At 54.5% G+C, this 18285-nt stretch overlaps 1 protein-coding gene across 1 annotated transcript in view; it reads left to right on the top strand.

Moving 5' to 3' along the window:
- Positions 1-7457, top strand: part of LOC123283572 (uncharacterized) — a 49358-nt gene extending 41901 nt beyond the window's left edge. The window contains exons 4-8 of the mRNA XM_070508503.1: positions 1527-1595; positions 1985-2045; positions 2488-2541; positions 4151-4200; positions 5254-7457. Of these exons, the coding sequence (XP_070364604.1) occupies positions 1527-1595; positions 1985-2045; positions 2488-2541; positions 4151-4200; positions 5254-5473 (454 nt within the window). The 3' untranslated portion in view covers positions 5474-7457. The remainder of the gene's footprint in view (positions 1-1526; positions 1596-1984; positions 2046-2487; positions 2542-4150; positions 4201-5253) is intronic.
- The last annotated feature ends 10828 nt before the right edge of the window (positions 7458-18285 follow it).

The following is an 18285-nucleotide window of genomic DNA, read 5'->3' as shown; positions in this document are numbered from 1 at the left end:
GCACAGGATGGGGCTGGGGGAGGCCATGGAAGTGCTCAAAGGAGCCAGGCCCCTCTCTGAGTTAGAATCCCAGCTCTGACACCAGCTGTGCAACCCTGGACGATGATGACATCTCTCTGAGCCTCAGTTTCCTCCTCTGTAAAATGGGTATAATGATAGTTCCTTCCCCTTGGGATGGAATGAACCACTCCCAGGGGAGGGAGTCTCAACCTGGCCTGGGGTCCAGGGGGGCTTCCTAGAGGGGCCTGTGCTGCGTAGCTCTGAGCTGTGAGTCAGGATCAGCCAGCAAAGACACGCGGAGCCTGCCCCAGGAAGAGGCATCGTCCCCAGGTGGGGTTCACCTCAGGGTCTCCCCTTCAGCTGCCCGGAACCCCAGCCTTTGTGCACCGCCCCGGGGCAAGTTTGCTCTTTAGGAACCTGCCCAATCCTAAAGGAACAAGGGCCCCTATTCTTAGCACATGGAAGGTGTTGGGTCAACACTGATTCAAAGAACGACTGGACCATATGATGGGAAGGTGGGCGGCCTTAGGGGGAGTAGCCTCGAGGGGTGGGAGCATGCAGTGGTGGGGGGCTGTGGCAGAAGTCCTGGTAGGTCCCCAGCTCTCGCCCTTGACCTCCTACAGTTTATGCCCCACACGGCAGCCAGAGAGTCCTTGCTGAAGTGGAGCTCAGACCACAGCACCCCCTGCTCACAGCTCCTATGGCCCCTCACAACTCGTTTCCTCCGGCATTCCCAAGTTGTCTGATCCCCTTTCTCTGGTCTCCCCTCGCTCAGCTCCAGCCACTCTGGCCTCCTGGCTGTTCCTAGACTCCCCGGCACATTCCCCCTCAGGGCCTTTGCACGTGCTGCTCCCACTGCCTGGAACATTCTCCCCTCAGATAGTCTTCCTCTGTTCATTCTGATCTTTGTCAAATGGCACACCCTTGCAGGGGCCCTCCCTGGCCCCTGTCTCTAATGTAACATCCCTCTGTCACACTCTCCCTTTACCCTGCTTTGTCTGTGCCACAGGCGATGACCACCTGACATTAGCTTGGAAATTTACTTGTCCATCTCCCTGACAAGAACATCTGCTCCCTGAGGACAGGAGTGTGTGTTTTGTCCACTGCTGTTGCCCCAGAACTGGGATGGTGCTGGGCACATGGCCAGTGCTCAACCCGTATTTGTGGAAGAAAGGAAGATGGAAGGAGAGACCTCTTTCTTCTGCTAATAAGAGCAATCTACAGCCTTCTATCCATGGGGTGCCTCCCACGCGTGGCCCTTGGTTAGGGGCTTTTAGAACAGTGACCTCAGCAGAGTGGACAGCAGCTCACTTGAGCTAGGCGGGTCCGGAGGTAGCCATGGTCGTTAAGGGAGCGTATGTGAAGCGCCCAGAGCACAGTGGCTCCTTTTAGTGTCATTTGCCTAATTATCAGATGTGGTCTCATGGAGCCTGAGAAGCAGGGCTGGTGGGTAGAAGGTGGGGGAAGGGGCGAGAGCTGGGTGGAGATGAAAGAGATTTAATTAAATTTTAGGAAAAACTTCCTAGCAGGCAGAACTGTGCAAAGACGGAAGGGACTTCCTCAGGAGGAAATACGCTCCCTGTCTGCAAAAGGAGGCAAGTGGCGTCCGCAGCCGGAACGGGGACCAGCCCTAGGACCTGAAGCCATAAGATGTAAGGATTCAGGGTGGTTCCCTTAAGCTTGGGGTGAGCCAGGCCCTGGAGCTCGGAGCAAGCGGGGGTCACATGTCTGGCCAGGCCCGGGCAGCAGAAGCCATGGCTCCAGTCCCCGGGTCCACAGGCTGCTGGGGTTTGGCCAAGCGGCCATGTTGGGACTCTGGTCGCGTCAACCGCAGACCAGGCCTGGGAGACAGGAAATCACCCCTCACAGGGCCCGAAAGGCCCCCAAGTGGGTCCTCACTCCCTGCCCACCTCCCACGGCGGCCTCCGGCCCCTGCGCCCGCGCCCATGGGGTTAACTCTCTCCCTGTCTCTCTCTGCTCCAAGTTGTTTTCCAAGCGAGGTGGAGAATGGTTCTCTTGTTACCAACATGGCTTCTGGGCATTGGGTAATGCGCTCCCTCTTCCCCCTGCCCCGCGCCACAAAGGGACCTTTTGTTCCTCTCCCTGCCCCTCTCTCTCGGGCTCTTCCCCGGCCCCCCACCCACCCCATCTCCCTCCTCCCTGCGCCTCCCGCCCCACGCTGCACCCCTGGGCTGCGAGGAGTGACCGTGGCCTGGCCGTGGCGCCCTCCCTCTCCCCGGGCGCCCTGGGAGGAGCAGGGGCCTTGTGGCCGCGGCGGCCATTTTGAGAGTGGCCTTTCCAGGCAGAACCTTGGCTTCTGGGAGGCCGCAGTGGGGGGTCGCTGGGGCTCCACATGGGTCCTGTGGGTACCTCTTGTCCTCCAGGGAGAGGGGGCACCCTTCCCCCCCTAGCTCCCGTGCTGGTGCGGCCTCCCCACACTGAAGCAAGACTCCTTCCCATCCACCATCTCACTTGACCCTACGGCAGCCCCGGGGCGGCAGTGACACCCATCTTCTGGAGGTGGACACTGAGGCTCAGTGGGTAAGTGTCCATCTGTCCCGATGGCTCATTGAGCAGGTGCTGCAGCTGGACCAAGCCGTGTGCTCCCCCACCATCCTCTCCAAGAAAGAACCCTCAGAATATGCCCGACCCGTAGGGAGCACCGAGATGGGTCTGGGCCTCTGGAGAAAGCCTAAAACCAAATGTACTGCAAGTTTGGAAAATGAAACAGAACGTGTCCGAGATAGGCGTGTCAGGAAGCCTGTCAGATATTGGGAAGACAGTCTCTGTCCACTGTCCCCTCCCCTGGCCCCTCCCAACAGCCCTGCAAGGCAGGCAGGGACAGGCTGACAGACGCCATTTTTCAGATGAGGAAACTGAGGCACAGAGGGCATACGCGGCCAGGACTTGGGGCTCCCTAGTTGACTCCAGCTCTGGTCATCTCTTTCCAGGGCCACTGCCTGCCCCTTGAGAGGCCGAGGGCCTGGGGGAGGGGGCTTGGGCAGATTAGAGCAACCTGGGCCCCTTGTCTGCGATCCCGGAAGCCGGCGCCCCGAGGAGGTTGTGCTCAAGTGCTCCAAACGTTTGTGGATTCCTCCACCTCCCTCTGCCTGGCATCCACAGACACGTGAAGCGGCAGCGCCACCGCTCACAGCGCTGGCAGCGTGCGTCACCTGTAACCATGTGCCGGGGCTGGGGCCTCCTGGCTCGGCGAGGACTTGGTGATGGATGGGATGGGAGGCTGGGGGGACAGAGAGAGAGGGGGAAGATTTATTCAGTGATGAATAAGACCCCGGGCCTACGCTCAAAGAGTCACAGTCCGAGAGGAGGGACAAATCAGTAAAGAGCCAGGGTGCTGTAAGATGGGGGCCTGGGAGCACATCGCCCAGCTGGGAGGTTGGGGAAGAAAGACTTCCTGGAGGAGGTGACCGTGGATGGAGCCTCAAAAGATAGTGAAAGTTCACCAGGCAGAGAAATTGAAGGGGTAAGAAAGGAGCTGGCACTGGGGGGGAGGAGGAGAAGGTGGATGGTGTGTGACAGGGGGAGAGGCCCCACTAGGCCGGTGTGCTGAAGCCAAGTAGGGGCAGGGAGGGTGGGAGAGGTGGGCAGAGGGCAGTGAGGGGGGCTCCCGAGGACCCAGGGTGCCCTGATAAGGGATATGGACTGGATCCTGAGTGCAGTGGGGTTGTCACTGAAGGATTTTAGAGGGGTCAGATTTGTGTTCTAGAAAGATCATGTGGGCTGGTCTATGCCAGTCTGCTTTATTACTGTTTTCACAGGATGGAGCTCAGTGTCTGGCACACAGTAGGTGCTCAATAAATGTTTTGAATCAATGCAGAATGCCAGCAGTGTTCCCTGAGGCAGTGGTTAACTCCAGCTCAGGGACCTTGGGCCTCAGTTTCCTCATCTGTAGAGCGAGGGGGGCAGCCCCTGCTTCGTGAGAGTGTCGTGATGGTTAAGGGAGTAGCGCACAGGGGCCTTCGCTTCGTGTCCTACGCGTGGTCAGCGCTCCATAACTGGTGCCTTATGAAGCGGGTGCCAGGTGTGCTGTGGGCAAGACGGAGGCGGGGCCCGGGCGAGGAGCGACTGAGTCGTCTTTGAAACAAGCTGATGAAGAAGGCACTATTGTCCCCCCTATTTTATCATCCAGGTAACTGAGGCTCAGAGAGGTGAAGCAACTTGCCCAAGACCCCTCAGCAGGTGAGTGGTGGACGGAAATACACTGGACACCAGAACCAAGCTTGTGGGCACTGAGCTGGTGATGGAGAGTGGTCAGGGAAGCTGGCAGGGGAGGGAGAGGTTGGGGGACAAAGTCCAGACTGATGGACCAGATGGTGGGGGCAGGCACAGGGGGACGGAGGCGTCAAGGATACCCCTGGGTTTCTGGCCTGGGTGACCCGGGGAAGGTCATTCCATTTCCTGAGCGAAGGACACAGCAGGAAGGCAGGCTTGGGGAGGAAGGACTCGCTGAGTCTGGGGCTGTCTGGGTGGGGCTGCCGGGAGGTCTGGAGTCTCAGAGAGAGGTCTGGGCTGCGGAGGTGGACGAGGACGAAATGAGCTCACAGGGCAAGTGGAAGGCAGGCGGGCAGCCCAGGAGCCCAGCGCCGGAGACGCTGCCGAGCAGTAACAGGAGCAGGCGTGACACAGCATTTACCCCAGGCTGGACACGATCCTAAGCCTTCATATTAACTTATCTGAATCCTCTCCACAAACCCTATGAGGGGGCACCACGATCATCCTCATTTTATAGATGGGGAAACTGAGGCAAGAGGCGTCAAGTCTGGAATGCCCAGAATGGCTACATCTCTAGAGACAGAGAGTAGGTTAGTGGGTGCCCGGGGCCAGGAGTCGGGGGTGATGGCTAAGGGGTGCAGGCTTTCTTTTCTGGGGTGATGAGAATGTTCTAAAATGATTGTGGTGATGGTTGTACGACTCTATGAATATACTGAAAAACACTGAATTGTGTACTTTAAGTGTGTGGATTGTATGGTACGTGAATTACATCTCAGTGAAGCTGTGACCAAAAAGAGACAGAGAGAGAGTCGCCCAGCCAGTAGCCGGGAGGCAGGGGCTTGGCCCCCGGGGACTCTGCCTCGAAGGGGCAGGAGAGGAAGAGCTGCTCCAGGAGCGGGCGGAGGGTGGTGCCTGGGCAGGGGGCCGAGGCAGTTTGCGCGAGAAGTTGGAGGAGGGTGCTGTCCTCTCAGCTGGTCCAGGGGGTGAGACCTGGACGTTCCTTGGGGTCTGTTCGTCCAGGTTTCCTGGTGACCTGGCCCAAATGGGTGAGAGACCTGGCCCTGCGGGTGGACGGGCGCTTCTGGCCGAGGAGACCTCTGAGGAGCGCCGCATCCTTTTGCCTGGACATCTTTGCCCCCGGGGGGAGATCTCTCTACTTCGGGATGCAGTGAGCCGCCAACCTGCAGTTTTTAGAGGCTTGCTGCCTTTGATTTGGTGGGAGGGGCAGAAGGAGGAATAACGGGGGAGAAAAATGCCTCAACTGCTCTTCCTGAAGGAGCGAGACCCCCAGCCAACAGATCACCCAGAAGCTTAGCCTCAGCCTCTCCCACAAGAGGGACCCGGGTGTCTGCTGGGAGTCCGGGAGGGCTGGAGGGTGCCAGGTGAAAGCCCACGTCTGGCGGTACCCCTCCCTCCTGGCACCAATGGTGGTCGCCATCAGGCCGATGCGCTGGGCTTCTGACTTCACATCCCAGCTGAGAGTGGGAGGGCCGAACTGCCCTGGTCCCAGGGCTGTGAGTGACCCATGGCCTAGGCCGGGGATGGGGTTGTGTGGAGAAGCTCCAGGGGCCTGCCGGGTGTGAGCGGGGATGGGGGCATCTGGAGAGGAGAGAAGGAGGCTGCCCCAGGCCTTCTGTGGCCACAGCCACCTCAGCCCTTCTGTATATGGTTCATTCAGCTCCCCGCCTTCTGCCCCCTATCCTACAGGCCCCAGGCCTTGTCTCTCTGGTGGAGGAGGTCAGCAGGCAGACCCCCAGGACCTCTGTGGGGCCAGGCTCCCGTGAGGGAGGCAGAGCAGATGAATTATCTCGGGAACCCGAGGCTCCGAGAGCAGGTCTTGCTGTGGTTCCCTCGCCCCCATCAGGCACTTCTCCTGAGGGAGCCCACTCAGAGCCCCCTTCTTTCTGGCGCAGTTGTGATACCCTGGTGCTGCGATTGCCTAGACCAGAGCAGAATAACAGGTCATTAGAAGGTGCAGGGACGGACAGAGGGAGGGTCCAGGAAGAGGGAAACAGTTGCTAAAACTTAAACATTTGCTAAGAGGGTAGATCTTATGTTAAGTGTTCTTATCACAAAACAAACAAAACACTCTGTTGCTAAGTTGGCCTTGTTGATGACAACATTTGCAGCCTGCCTTTAAGGGCGGACACAGAGCCGCTCTTTAACCACAGGACACCCAGGGGCCCTGCGAGGCGGCTGCTTGTCAGAGGACCCGCGGATGGCCTCCTGGCTCAGCGGCTGCTGTCGTGACTTGGTACAAGGGGAGGCTGCACTTGTATAACACTTTGTTAAAGTGAACCAGGTCTAAAGAAAGAGCCATGCCCAGGGGCCAGCCTGGTGGCAGAGTGGGTAAGTTCGCACATTCCACTTCGGTTCAACGGTTTGGATACCGGGTGCGCTTGGCACCGCTTGGCAAGCCATGCTGTGGCAGGCGTCCCACGTATAAAGTAGAGGAAGATGGGCACGGATGTTAGCTCAGGGCCAGTCTTCCTCAGCAAAAAGAGGAAGATTGGCAGCAGATGTTAGCTCAGGGCTGATCTTCCTTAAAAGAAAAAAAAAAAAAAAAAAGAGTCTTGCCCAGAGACGCCCATTGAATAGTGAACAGCTGGCCACCATCTTAGTGTGCAGCTGTGGGGGGCCTGTGAAATGAATTATAGCGTGGTTCTATGACAGAATATAACGCAGCCACCAGAAATGATGCTGATGAGGAATTTCAGTGACATAGGAATTGTTTTTGGTATAATCTTAAGTAAAAACCAGGATATAAAACAATATATGCATATATATAACTTCAGTACAAAACAAAAAGAAACATATAGCTCAAGTTCTTTTAAAAATGTGTAGAGGGGCTGGCCCCGTGGCCAAGTGGTTAAGTTCGCGCGCTCCGCTGCAGGCGGCCCAGTGTTTCGTCGGTTCGAATCCTGGGCGCGGACATGGCACTGCTCGTCAGACCACGCTGAGGCAGCGTCCCACATGCCACAACTAGAGGAACCTACAACGAAGAATACACAACTATGTACCGGGGGGCTTTGGGGAGAAAAAGGAAAAAATAAAATCTTTAAAAAAAAAAATGTGTAGAAAAAAATGGAAAGAAAACACAAAAATCCTTATCTTAGTTATTTCTGGGTGGTGGGATTTTGAGTGATTTTTAAAGATTTTTTAGTGCTTTGTGTTTTATTGTATTTCCAAATTTCTGCAATAAACACTTTCAAATTTTAAAGTTACTGAAATGGGGATGTGGAGTGTCTCCTGTATTTTAAGAGAGTCCCATTTCTCTGGAAAAGCTTCTCGTGTGCACGTGTAAGATCTTGGAGTGTATTTTTATGTTTTTCAGCCAGAGGTAAGGAGCTTGAGTCAGTTAGGAATGCGTTTGACTACAAATAGCAGAAAATCCAGCTCACGTGGCGCGGGTTTCCTTTGGTCCCCTGTAACCGGAAGTCCCCATGAGGCCATCCGGGCAGCGGGCTGCTGTGACGCTGGGGCTGCTAAGACCTCCTGTTCGTCACCCTGAAACCATCTCTCGAAAGCTCCCATCCCCCAGGCCGTTTTTCAACATGCTGGGACTGAGAACATTTATGCACCCCTGCCCCGCCCCAGCCTGGTGACAAGAAGATATCGGAGAACCTGTGCTCACTCAGGCCTGGTCTTTTAGGTTCCCCGTGGGGGCCCAGTGCAGGGCCTGCTGGAGGAGGCTTCATGAGGAAGTGACCCGCCCGAGGTCACATTGTTCCTTGGTTTGCTGAACGACTAAAGAATGAATAAAGATGGATGGAGACAGGATTAGAACCAGGCTCTCAGCTCTTTTCCCCACTCGAGTGACAAACTGCCAAGTCTAAACATCTAACATGGCACATGTGGCCCTGGTAACCTGGCCCAGCTGACCTACTTAGCCTCATCTCTCCCCACTGAACTGCTGTGACTCACACACACCACATTGGTTTTACTCTGTGCCTTTGCTTATGCTGTTCCCTCTGCCTGGAATGCCTTTCCCTGCTGCCCCCACCCTCTTTGATCTAACTTCTACTCACCCGTTTAGAATCAGCCCCAGTTTCCTGGAAGCCTCCCCCAGCCCCTGGCTGGGCGAGGGGTTCCTTTTCTGCACCCATGGTACACCGTGCCTACTGCATTTACTGCACTTAGTTCTGCTTTTCTGTGCACATGCTGGACCCAGGTCCCCAGCCGGGAGCCCCTTGAGGGAGGACTGCGTCTGACTCACCTCACCCTCAACGCTGGCCCCAGGCTGGGCACGTTTGAGAAGGAGGTCACAGGACCTGGCACTGCCCCTGCTCCCACTCCAGAGGAGAGCCTTGACCGTGTCGTGCCCATTTCCCTGTCCCAAATGTGGGAGAGCTGGGCTTCACCAGATCACTTCTGAGGACCCTGTGGCTGACAAGATGGCCAGGGCTGGCATAGGACAGCCTGTGTTGGGTGCCCAACATCAGAGGGGGCAAGGGACGTGGTCAGCACCCTCAGCCACCTGCAGCGCCTGGTGGCAGGGATTGGGGTGGGTGTGGAGCAGAGGAGGTGGAGGCTATGTTCTGGGCCTCAGCAGACCAGACCCCGCCACAGAGGCTGGCCAGGCGCCGCACAGCAGGGAGGGCGGCCCCCAGCGGTTATCAAAGGCCAGCAGGGACCTTCCCTCAGATGGTGACTGCAGGGAGGGAGAAGGGGTCTCCCTGGGGCTGCTGGCTCTGCCACAGCCACTGACAAGCTGGGCCATCCATCAGCCCTGAGCACAATGGGGTCATTAACCCCTGACCCCAGCCCCTTTCTGGCCATTTCCTCTGGAGGGCTCCCCTCCCCAAGGCGAAGGGAGGGGGCGATTCCTGTGTAACCTCCCTCTTCAATGAGGGGCCCAGGAGCGACGGCCCCCTCGGCTGGCGGGGGACTCACAGCTCTACGGCCCTTCCGAAATCCGAGGTCCCGCTCCTGCAGCTGCCATCCTCTGCTGGTGCCTCTCACTGTCGGCCACCCACGGGAGCACCCCTCAAGCCACAGCAGTGTATTTGGGGAGGGACAGAGAGGGGCCCTGAGAGACAGGGACAGGGACAGAGGCATTCCGAGAGAGACGCTTAGACGCTTTAGATCAGAGGTGGCTCTTCAGTTTACATAGGACATTCAAAGGGATATTAGAGACCAGTACTGCTTATGAAATTCCATGCAAGAGCCCGAAATAAAATATTAGCAAAACAAATCCAGCAATGAATAAAAAGGACATATACATGATGACCAAAGTGGGTTTACCCTAGAAACGCAAGGGTGGGTTAGCGCTGGAAAGCCTGTGAGTGCCATCCATCGCGTTAATAAATTAAGGGAGCAAAGCCGTATGATTGTCTCAGCACTAGCACTAAATGTCAACATCTACTTATGATAAAAATGTTTTCGCAAACTTGGGATAGAAGGTATGTCTGTAGACTCATGAAGATTATCTACAAACACCAGCACACACGCAGGTCTTAAAGGAGCAGTGGACACATTCTCTAAAATCAGGGATGTTTGCCCTCATCCATGCGTCTATTCAGCATTGTACCCAAGGCTCCAGCTGGGGCAGTAAGACAACGAAACAGCAGCAAGGGAGAAGGATTGGAAAGGAAGAAGGAAAAGTGGCATTATTTGAAGATGATATGATCGTCTACACAGAAAACCCCAAATAATCTATGAATTACCAGAACTATGAAAAAAATCCAGCAGAGACGATACAGGATACTCCCATATCAAATCAATATCAAAAACTAATTGCAGCTGCAAGATATGGATAAACTTGGAAAATATTATGCTAAGTGAAAGAAGCCAGACACAGAAGGCCACATGTTATAGGATTCCATTTATAGGAAATCTCTAGAATAGGCAGCTCCATAGAGACAGAAAGTAGATTAACGGTTGCCAGGGGCTGAGGAAGGAAAAAATGAGGAGTGACTGCTCATGGGTAAAGGTTTCTTTTTGGGGTGATGAAAATGTTCTGGAATTAGTGGTGATGGTTGTGCAAGCTTGTGAATGCACTAAAACCCACTGAATTGTACACTTTAAAGGGGTGAATTTTATATGGGTAAATTATGTCTCAATAAAAAGCAACTGCATTTACAAATATCAGAGCAAACAGTGTAATTTTGTTAAATCCTTCATTTACAATAATAACAAAAATTAAATCTAACAAAATATTTGCAGAGGAAAGGGTAAAACGTTACTGTGGTATAACCATCCTGGAAAATGGTTGGGCAATTTCTTAAAAAATTAAATGTACACTTACCAGGTGACCCAGCAACCACGCTTTTGGGCGTTTGTTACAGAGAAACAAAAACTCATACCCGCAAGGAAATATGCATAATTGTGCCCAGCCGCCTAATTTGTAATAGTCAAAAATTGGAAACAACCTAATTGCCCTTCAGTGAGTGAGTTATTAAACAAATAAGAAGCTCCAGACGCTATGTAGCAATAAAAGAAACTAACAATTGACACATGTAGCCATCTGGATGGAGCGCAAGGGAATTACGCTGAGGGAAAAAAGCCTGTCTGAAAGGTTACCTGCTGTGAGATTCATTAATGTCACCTCCTCAAAATGACAAAACTGCAGAGATGGAGAACCGCTTACTGGCTGGAGGGATTGGGGAGGAGAAAGGGAAGGGAGATGGACGTTGCTATAAATGAGCATCACGAGGGAATCTTTGCAGCGGTGGCACAGTTCCGAATCCTGATTGTGGTGGTGATTATATGAATCCACACAGGTGATGAAATTGCTTGAAACTATACACACACACACACACACACACACACACACACACGAATGCATTAAAACTAGTGAAATCGGAATAAGGTCTGTGGATGGTACCACCGTCAATTTCCCAGTCTTGGTGAAGTCCTATGGTTATGTAAGATGTCACCGTTGGGGGAAAGTGTACTACTTTTGCAACTTCCTGTCAATCTATAATTATTTGAAAATTAAGACAAAAAACATTATTGGAAAATATTAAAGACCCCAAAGATTTGCTTCGAAATAATGAATGCTGGGATGGGAGAAGGGGCGGGAATGGACAGGGTTATGGCTGAGACTCGAGTAGCCACGAGGCATAAATGGTAAAGCTTGGTGTCGAGTAAAAAGAGCCTCATTATCCTCTTGTCTCTATTGTACATTTGAAATTTTTCTTAGTAAAAAGTAAAAGAGGGGCCGGCCCAGTGGCTCAGCAGTTAAGTGCACACATTCCCCTTCTTGGCGGCCCAGGGTTCACCAGTTCGGATCCCGGGTGTGGACATGGCACCGCTTGGCACGCCATGCTGTGGTAGGCATCCCACATATAAAGTAGAGGAAGATGGGCAAGGTTGTTAGCTCAGGGCCAGTCTTCCTCAGCAAAAAAAGAGGAGGACTGGCAGTAGTTAGCTCAGGGCTAATCTTCCTCAAAAAAAAAAAAAAAAGAAAAAGAAAAAAAGTAAAAGAAAGAGACCTAAATAAATGCAGAGAGACAGCCACTAATGTGTATAGGGAGATTCAATATCATAAAGATGTCAGATCTTCCCAAATTTATGTCTAGGTTCAATTCAGTCCCAATCAAACCCCCACAGGGTTTTGGTGAAGCTTGTCAAGCTGATTCTAAAAGCGGTGAGAAAGAGCGAAGCCCTAAGAATAGCTGAGACTCTCTGAAGAGGGAGGCATTTGCCCCACCGAAAACCAAGGCTTATTATGAAGCGAATTCATTAGGCCAGTGTGGCGTTTATTGGTGCAAAGATGGCCAGCCGGACCCATGGGACGAAACAGGGAGCCGGATGCAGATCTGACACATCTGGGTATTGAGTGGGGCCGTGGCAGATCTGAGGGGAAAGGAGGGAGAAGACAGTCACATCTGTGTCACATGTCATCCTCACAGCCCTCCCTTGGGGCTGGCTTGACTCCTCGCATCCCAGGATACATTTCACACTGGGTGGAGGCCCAGAGAGGGCAGTGATGCCCGGGGTCTTCTGGATCTTTCCAAAGTGGGTCCTACCGGGGTCCCCAGCCCGGTGTCTGAACCGTGGGCCCCCAGGCCGGATCTGCCGCTTCATAATCTCTGGGACAGTCCTGGCATCTGCATGGTCCCTAACTTCCTGCTTGAGTTTGAGAACTCCTGACCTAGAGAAAGAGAAAGGGACAGAACGACAGAGAGAGAGAGAGGAAAAGGAAGAGAAAGCGAGAGAGCAAAGAGCTAGTCACTGGGCCGCCAGCATGGCCGTGCTGCCAGGGGCGGAAACAGCCAGGCACTGTCTCTCTCCGTCCACCCACAGTCTCCCACGGACTTTCATCACTGACCTAACCCAGGGGGCAGAGCACGGGGGGTGGGGGAGGTCAGGGGTCAGCTCATTACATGCCAAGCAGAGCCAGGAATAGAGCCACTTTGGGGGTGGTGGGGGGACTCGGGGCCCCACGGAAGCCCACGTCCCACCTCTGGCCAGAGGAGGCTGACTGGAGGAGGCGGTTGAGAAGAGGGACGAGAGCTGCCCACGGATTGAGGTCCATGGCTGCATCAGAGCTGGGAATGGGCTTCTGGAAGGATGCAAATATCTCTGAGCCACGCTAATCCCCCTCCTCACTCACTCCTGCCCTAGTGGGAGAGTATTCCCTGTCCCTAGGGGGGTCTGGCCCCCACAGACCCATCATCCCCAGGGCTGGCCCACCAGGCCGGGGCTCCGTTCTGCCTCCCCAACCCAGCCTCCCAGTTAGGCAGCCCCTGTGCCTGCTTTCCCACCTTGCTTCAGACAATGCCCCCGCCTCCGCCGACGGGCCTCTCCAGCCTGGTAGCCAGTGGGCTCCAGCCAACGCACAGATCTGACTGCCCTGGCCCTGCCCTGCTACTCTCCTGTGGCTCCCCCAGCCAGACAGAGTCTGGGGTCCTGATTCTGTGAAATGTGAGGCCTCGGCTATCTCTGACCACTGCCCAGTCTCTGGGCTCCTGCTCTCAGTGACAGTTATTCAGTGAGCAGGTATGGGGGTGCTGTGCTAGGTGCTGGCGATCGAGGTGTGACCCCAGTGGGCCAGGTACCTTCCCTGGGGACCTCGCAGTTGGTGGGGAGACAGACAAGAAGCTGGGTGACAAGAAAACAAACGTGTACCCCAGACCATGCTGCATGTCGTGCAGGACATTCTGCAGGAGAGCAGCCAAGGGCTGTACTCGAGCTGCTGCTCACGGAGGGCTTCCCTGAGGAGGCAACGTGTGAGTAGAGACATGGCTGAAGTGAGGGAGTGGGCACACCCCGGGCAGAATGTTCCACGCAGAGGGGGCTGCAAGAGTCAAGGCCCTGAGGTGGAAACATTCCAGCGTGTTCCAGGAACAGCAAGTGGACAGAGGCCCTGGAACAGAATGTGAACAGAGGAGTGGCGGGCCACGTGCTGGAGGGGCAGCCAGGCCCAGACCTCTAGCTGAGGACGTGGGCCCACCCTGCATGGGATGGGAAGCTGTTGGAGGAGTCTGAGCCCGGCATGTCGTGGTCTGCCTCAAATTTAAAACCAACACCCGGGCTCTCATGATACCCATTTTACCCATGGAGACTAAGGCTCAGAGAGGTCAAGTGACTTTTCTAGGGTCACACAGCTGCCACTGAGCTAACTCTCTGTCCAGCCCACTCATCAGCTCCCCATGAGTCCACCATAACGCCCCTTCCCCCCGGGGTCCCCTTCTGATTTGGGGCCTCGCTCTGAAGTGGGGGGTATTACTTGGGCCCACTCAGGCAAGCTCTGTCAGGGCCGGGTCTTGCTGTTCCTGTTCCCCCATGTGTGCTGGTGGCCTAGACGTAGGTGCTCCATACATACTTACTGAATGAATGAGTGTGTAAGCTAATGACAGCACCTCTAAGGGCCACTGAGGGTCACATGGGAGAGCGAATGGAGTCCTCGGCAGGGCCCAGCACCCAGGAGATGCCCGGTAAGAGTCTGCTGCTGATATTGCCATAGTGATGTCTGATTTTAAAGCCCACACTCTAACTCTCTGTGCTGATGATGAATTGAGCCCAATCTGCCCGCCTACCCCTGATTTCTTGACCTTTCCAGGGGCCTGGGAAGCCAGTGGTGAGTCAGCGAGGAGTCAGGCCTCGGGCTGGGGCCACAGCAGCCCTGAGGGGCAGGCATGGCGGGCACAGCACGGCATGTGCATGACCATCCTACCCCATGGCCCATGGACTATAAAGACTCATGGTCTCCCCAGCCAGCCCTGAGCGGGTCCGGTGGTGACAGTGACAGGAGTGGAAAGGTGGGGGGACTCTAGCCACTGCTCTGGTGCTCCAGGAGCTGTTTCTCCCGAGGGCCACTGGGAGGCAGCACTTCCCCAGGAATTTGGTTGCAGGGGACCCACAAGCTTTTTCTGCATTGAATCTGATGCTCAGGAAAGCTGAGGGAATCTTAGAGAGGACCCAGGCCCAGGGAGGGGCTGGGGCCCGCCTGGGGTCACACAGCTTTCGGTGGCAGGGCTGAGCCAGGTGAGAGGCTGCCCGCCTGCCTGGACGGACCCAGGACCCAGGAGCGGAAGAGGAAGGAGAGGGAGGAGCAAGCTTGGAGAATGAGGGTCTGAGCGCCAGCCCCGGCTCAGCCTCCAGAAGTGGGTGCATGTCGTCACCCCAATTTCAACCCCCAGAATCCTACCCATCCTTGAGGAGGGTGCTCAAAGCTCCCCTCCGAGGCCCTTGCTGACCCCTCTCATCCATGACTCGGGCCGAGAGGGCAGTTCTCTCCATGTTCCCACAAGGACTTGATGGTGGCCTCATCATACCTGTCACTGCCCCCACTGTCTGTCTCCTCCAGCACAGTCGCTCCGAGAGGACAGGGACTGTGCCTTGTACCCCCCGCCGCCTGCGCCAGCTGTGTCCTCTGCCTGTGTCATCCTGCCCCTCTTCTGGGCCTGGGTCCCACCAACACCTCCTTCAGGACGCAGCTGAGATGTCGCTTCCTCCAGGAAGACTTCCCTGCCTTTGGCCTGGCCAGAAGCCCCACCCCTGGGCCCACATAACGCCCTGGGCTCCTCCCGGATGGTGAGGTCTCTGAGGCCAGGATTGTTGGTGGACCTGAATGGGCCCACCCCGAGTGTGCACAGACACTGTGCCCTCTGAGCCTGTGACACAGTGGTCCTCAAGCCGCAGCAGTCCTTGAAGCTACCCGTGGCGCTTTGTGAAAATGCAGCCTCCAAGATCCCCCCTTCCCCAGGGACTCTGATCTGATAGGTCTGAGATGAGCCCAGGAGTCTGCATGTGAGACACTCCCAGATGAGTCTGATGCTGGGGGCCGAGCATTGTATGGCCCTTTAGTGTGCCATCAGCACTGCCCTCTGAAGGACTCGGGCAAAATGATTATAATGAGGAATGACAGGAAAAACCTCTGACATCTGTGCCACGTGAATCACTCCCAAGGCACGTTCACACCCATCTCTCCTTTTTGTCGTCGTCTGCAGAACTTCTGTCTTGGGAGGGATCACCATCCCCATTCTGCAGACACCCGAGGCTCAGGGGCAAAGGGTAACTTTGCCTGAGATCCCGCAGCTACAAAACAGCGAGCTCAGATTCGATCTGGGGCCATCCTGAGGTGGGAGAGCTGCCATCTCTGTTGAAGCTTCTGGGTCTGGAGCTTGCTGCTTGCTAAAAACTGAAATTCCAAAATTCAGGTCCTATACTCGGTCTGGTGATTCCAGCCCCGTGGAGGAAGCTCAGGCCACTGGCACTGTCCAGGTTCAGGTCCTCATCATCTCTTTCCCTCTCTTGTCCATCCACATCCTCTCCTCCAGGGCCCAGAGGACATCCCGTCTCATATAAAGCCACAGCTATTTCTATGGCACTTTATCCGCGGCTGGGTATTGTGCCAGGCTCTGTGGGAGACAGAGAAGGGCAAGACCTGCCCCAGGGGTTCCTGTCTGGTGGGAAGACACGAAGAGCTTACTTTGGTGATGGCACAAGGTACTTGAACTTTCTTTCCCCCCAAATAAATGGTCCTAACCTCACTCCTTTAATTGACTGTAACAGGTTCCCATGCTGTGTGGGCTGCCCCAGGAGATCCCCTCCACTGGCACATATAAAGTGAGTCATAATATTTTCACAGACATTACAAAGTAATCCGATTTTCTTTTTCTTGTTTGTCGCTGTGACACCTGTCGATGGATTCCTAGCATCCTCTGGAAGGGGGGAGTGCCGGGGATTAGAAAGTCAGTACAGAAAAGGAACTCAGGAAGAAGAGAAACAAGGAGAAGCCATTTACAATTTGTCAAGATATGAGCCCTAAGCCCCAATTTTAAAGGGGAAGAAACCTCCCCAGACAAAATACAATCATGTAGTAAGTTAATTAACACAGAATTGGCTCAGGCAAGCCATGAAGGGATTTCACAAGGCAATACATAATTAATTCCAAATGAATGATTCAAATAACAACTGTTTTAGGAGCTCAGAAAAAAGGGCAAAATTTGTGAGCTGGGATTGTCTGGGCAAGCTGCCTGGAAAGGACGAATTAGAGCTGGGCCTAGAAGATGGGGAGGACAAGGCGGAAAAGAGGGTCTAGGCGTCTTGCCATCACCTGGGAGGAGAGACCAGAGTGGGCTGGGGGTCAGGAGCCTCAAGCGACATCTGGCCATGTAAATTGCTTACAAGGCACTCACACCTGTTTCTCCTTTTTATTTTTTTTTTAAAGATTGGTCCTGAGCTAACATCTGTTGCCAATCTTTTTTTCCCTTTCCTTCTTCTCCCCAAACCTCCCCATACATAGCTGTATATTCTAGTTGCAGGTCCTTCTGGTTGTGCTATGTAGGACCCTGCCTCAGCGTGGTTTGATGAACAGTATGGGGTCTGTGCCCAGGATCTGAACCAAAGAAACCCTGGGCCACCGAAGCGGAGCACGCGAACTTAACCACCCGGCCACGGGGCCAGCCCCCGTTTCTCCGTTTGCTCTTGACCTTCACAAGTACCTGTCAGGAGGATCACTGTCCCCAGTCTATAGATACCTGAAGTTCAGAGTCAGCCAGTGACTTGCCCAAGATCACCCAGCTACAAAATGGCAGACTCTGGGCTGGAGGGAGGACTCTCGTGGGGTGGAAGAGCCACAGTCCATGTTAAAGTATCTGGGTTTGGAGGCTGTACTTCACAAAACTGAGATCCTGGCTTGAAAACAGGGCTTGAGGCTCCGGCCCTCGCTCTGCCACCAAAACCCTCTGAGACAAGAGGAAACTGCTTTTCTGAGCCTCAGTTTCCTTAGCTGCACAATGTGGCTGCCAAGACTTGTTCTCCTCCCAAAGGGTTGTGGTGAACTTTAAAATCCTGTGAAAGTGATCCGAACCACAGCACAGTGGGTACATGGGAAAGTCGTTGCTCTTGTGGCATTCTGCACATCTACTGAGACTCAGATTAGCTCCCTAAGGAGGGAGTGGGATGGGACTCCCATCAGGCTCTGGAATATGTAGATAATCATCTTTCTGCATCTTTCCTTCCTCAGCTGCCCCTGGGGGCAGCTAGAGAAGAAGCTGGACAGGCCTGGGCTCATGCTACCTGCATGAGGTGGATGCCAGGGCTGTGGCTCTGGGAGCACTAACCCCCTCCGGGGAACCCACTTTACACAATAGCAGAGGCAGCAGAGGTTGGCAGGGAGACAAGATTTGGACTCTTCCGCAGGGAGGCACTGATGGCATTTCCTGAGCCTCAGGTATGCGGGGTCTGTACTTCAGGGGAGCTGCTCCTCAGGACTAAGGAGGGGGATGGGGTGTGAGGAGTCTTTCAGCAAATACCATAGAAAGCATCTGCCTCGATGCTCTTAGTTTGCATGCGGGGAAAGGAGGCACCAATCTGTCGTTAACAGCAGAGCCACTGAACACAAGTGTGCAAGCGTTGAAAGGGCACTGGCCTAGGCGGCAGGAGTCTCAGGGTCAAGATCTGGATCTTATACCAACTATGGGTAGCTCTGGACAAAATCCGTTCCCTCTCTGGCACTTAGTTTCCTGCTCTGCAAAAGTAGGGTTAGGCTGGCATCTCGAAGGGTCCTTCCAGCTCTGACACTGTCATTTTAGTAGACGAGTCACAGCACCCAAGAACGGAGTGCTGAAAACGTGAAAGGGAAGGTCTCGGGGTTTG

This window comes from Equus asinus, chromosome 4 (genome assembly GCF_041296235.1).
Source record: "Equus asinus isolate D_3611 breed Donkey chromosome 4, EquAss-T2T_v2, whole genome shotgun sequence".
Taxonomy (NCBI): Eukaryota; Metazoa; Chordata; class Mammalia; order Perissodactyla; family Equidae; genus Equus; species Equus asinus.
The sequence above is the reverse complement of the archived record's forward strand: the minus strand, read 5'-3'. Positions and strand labels throughout refer to the sequence as shown.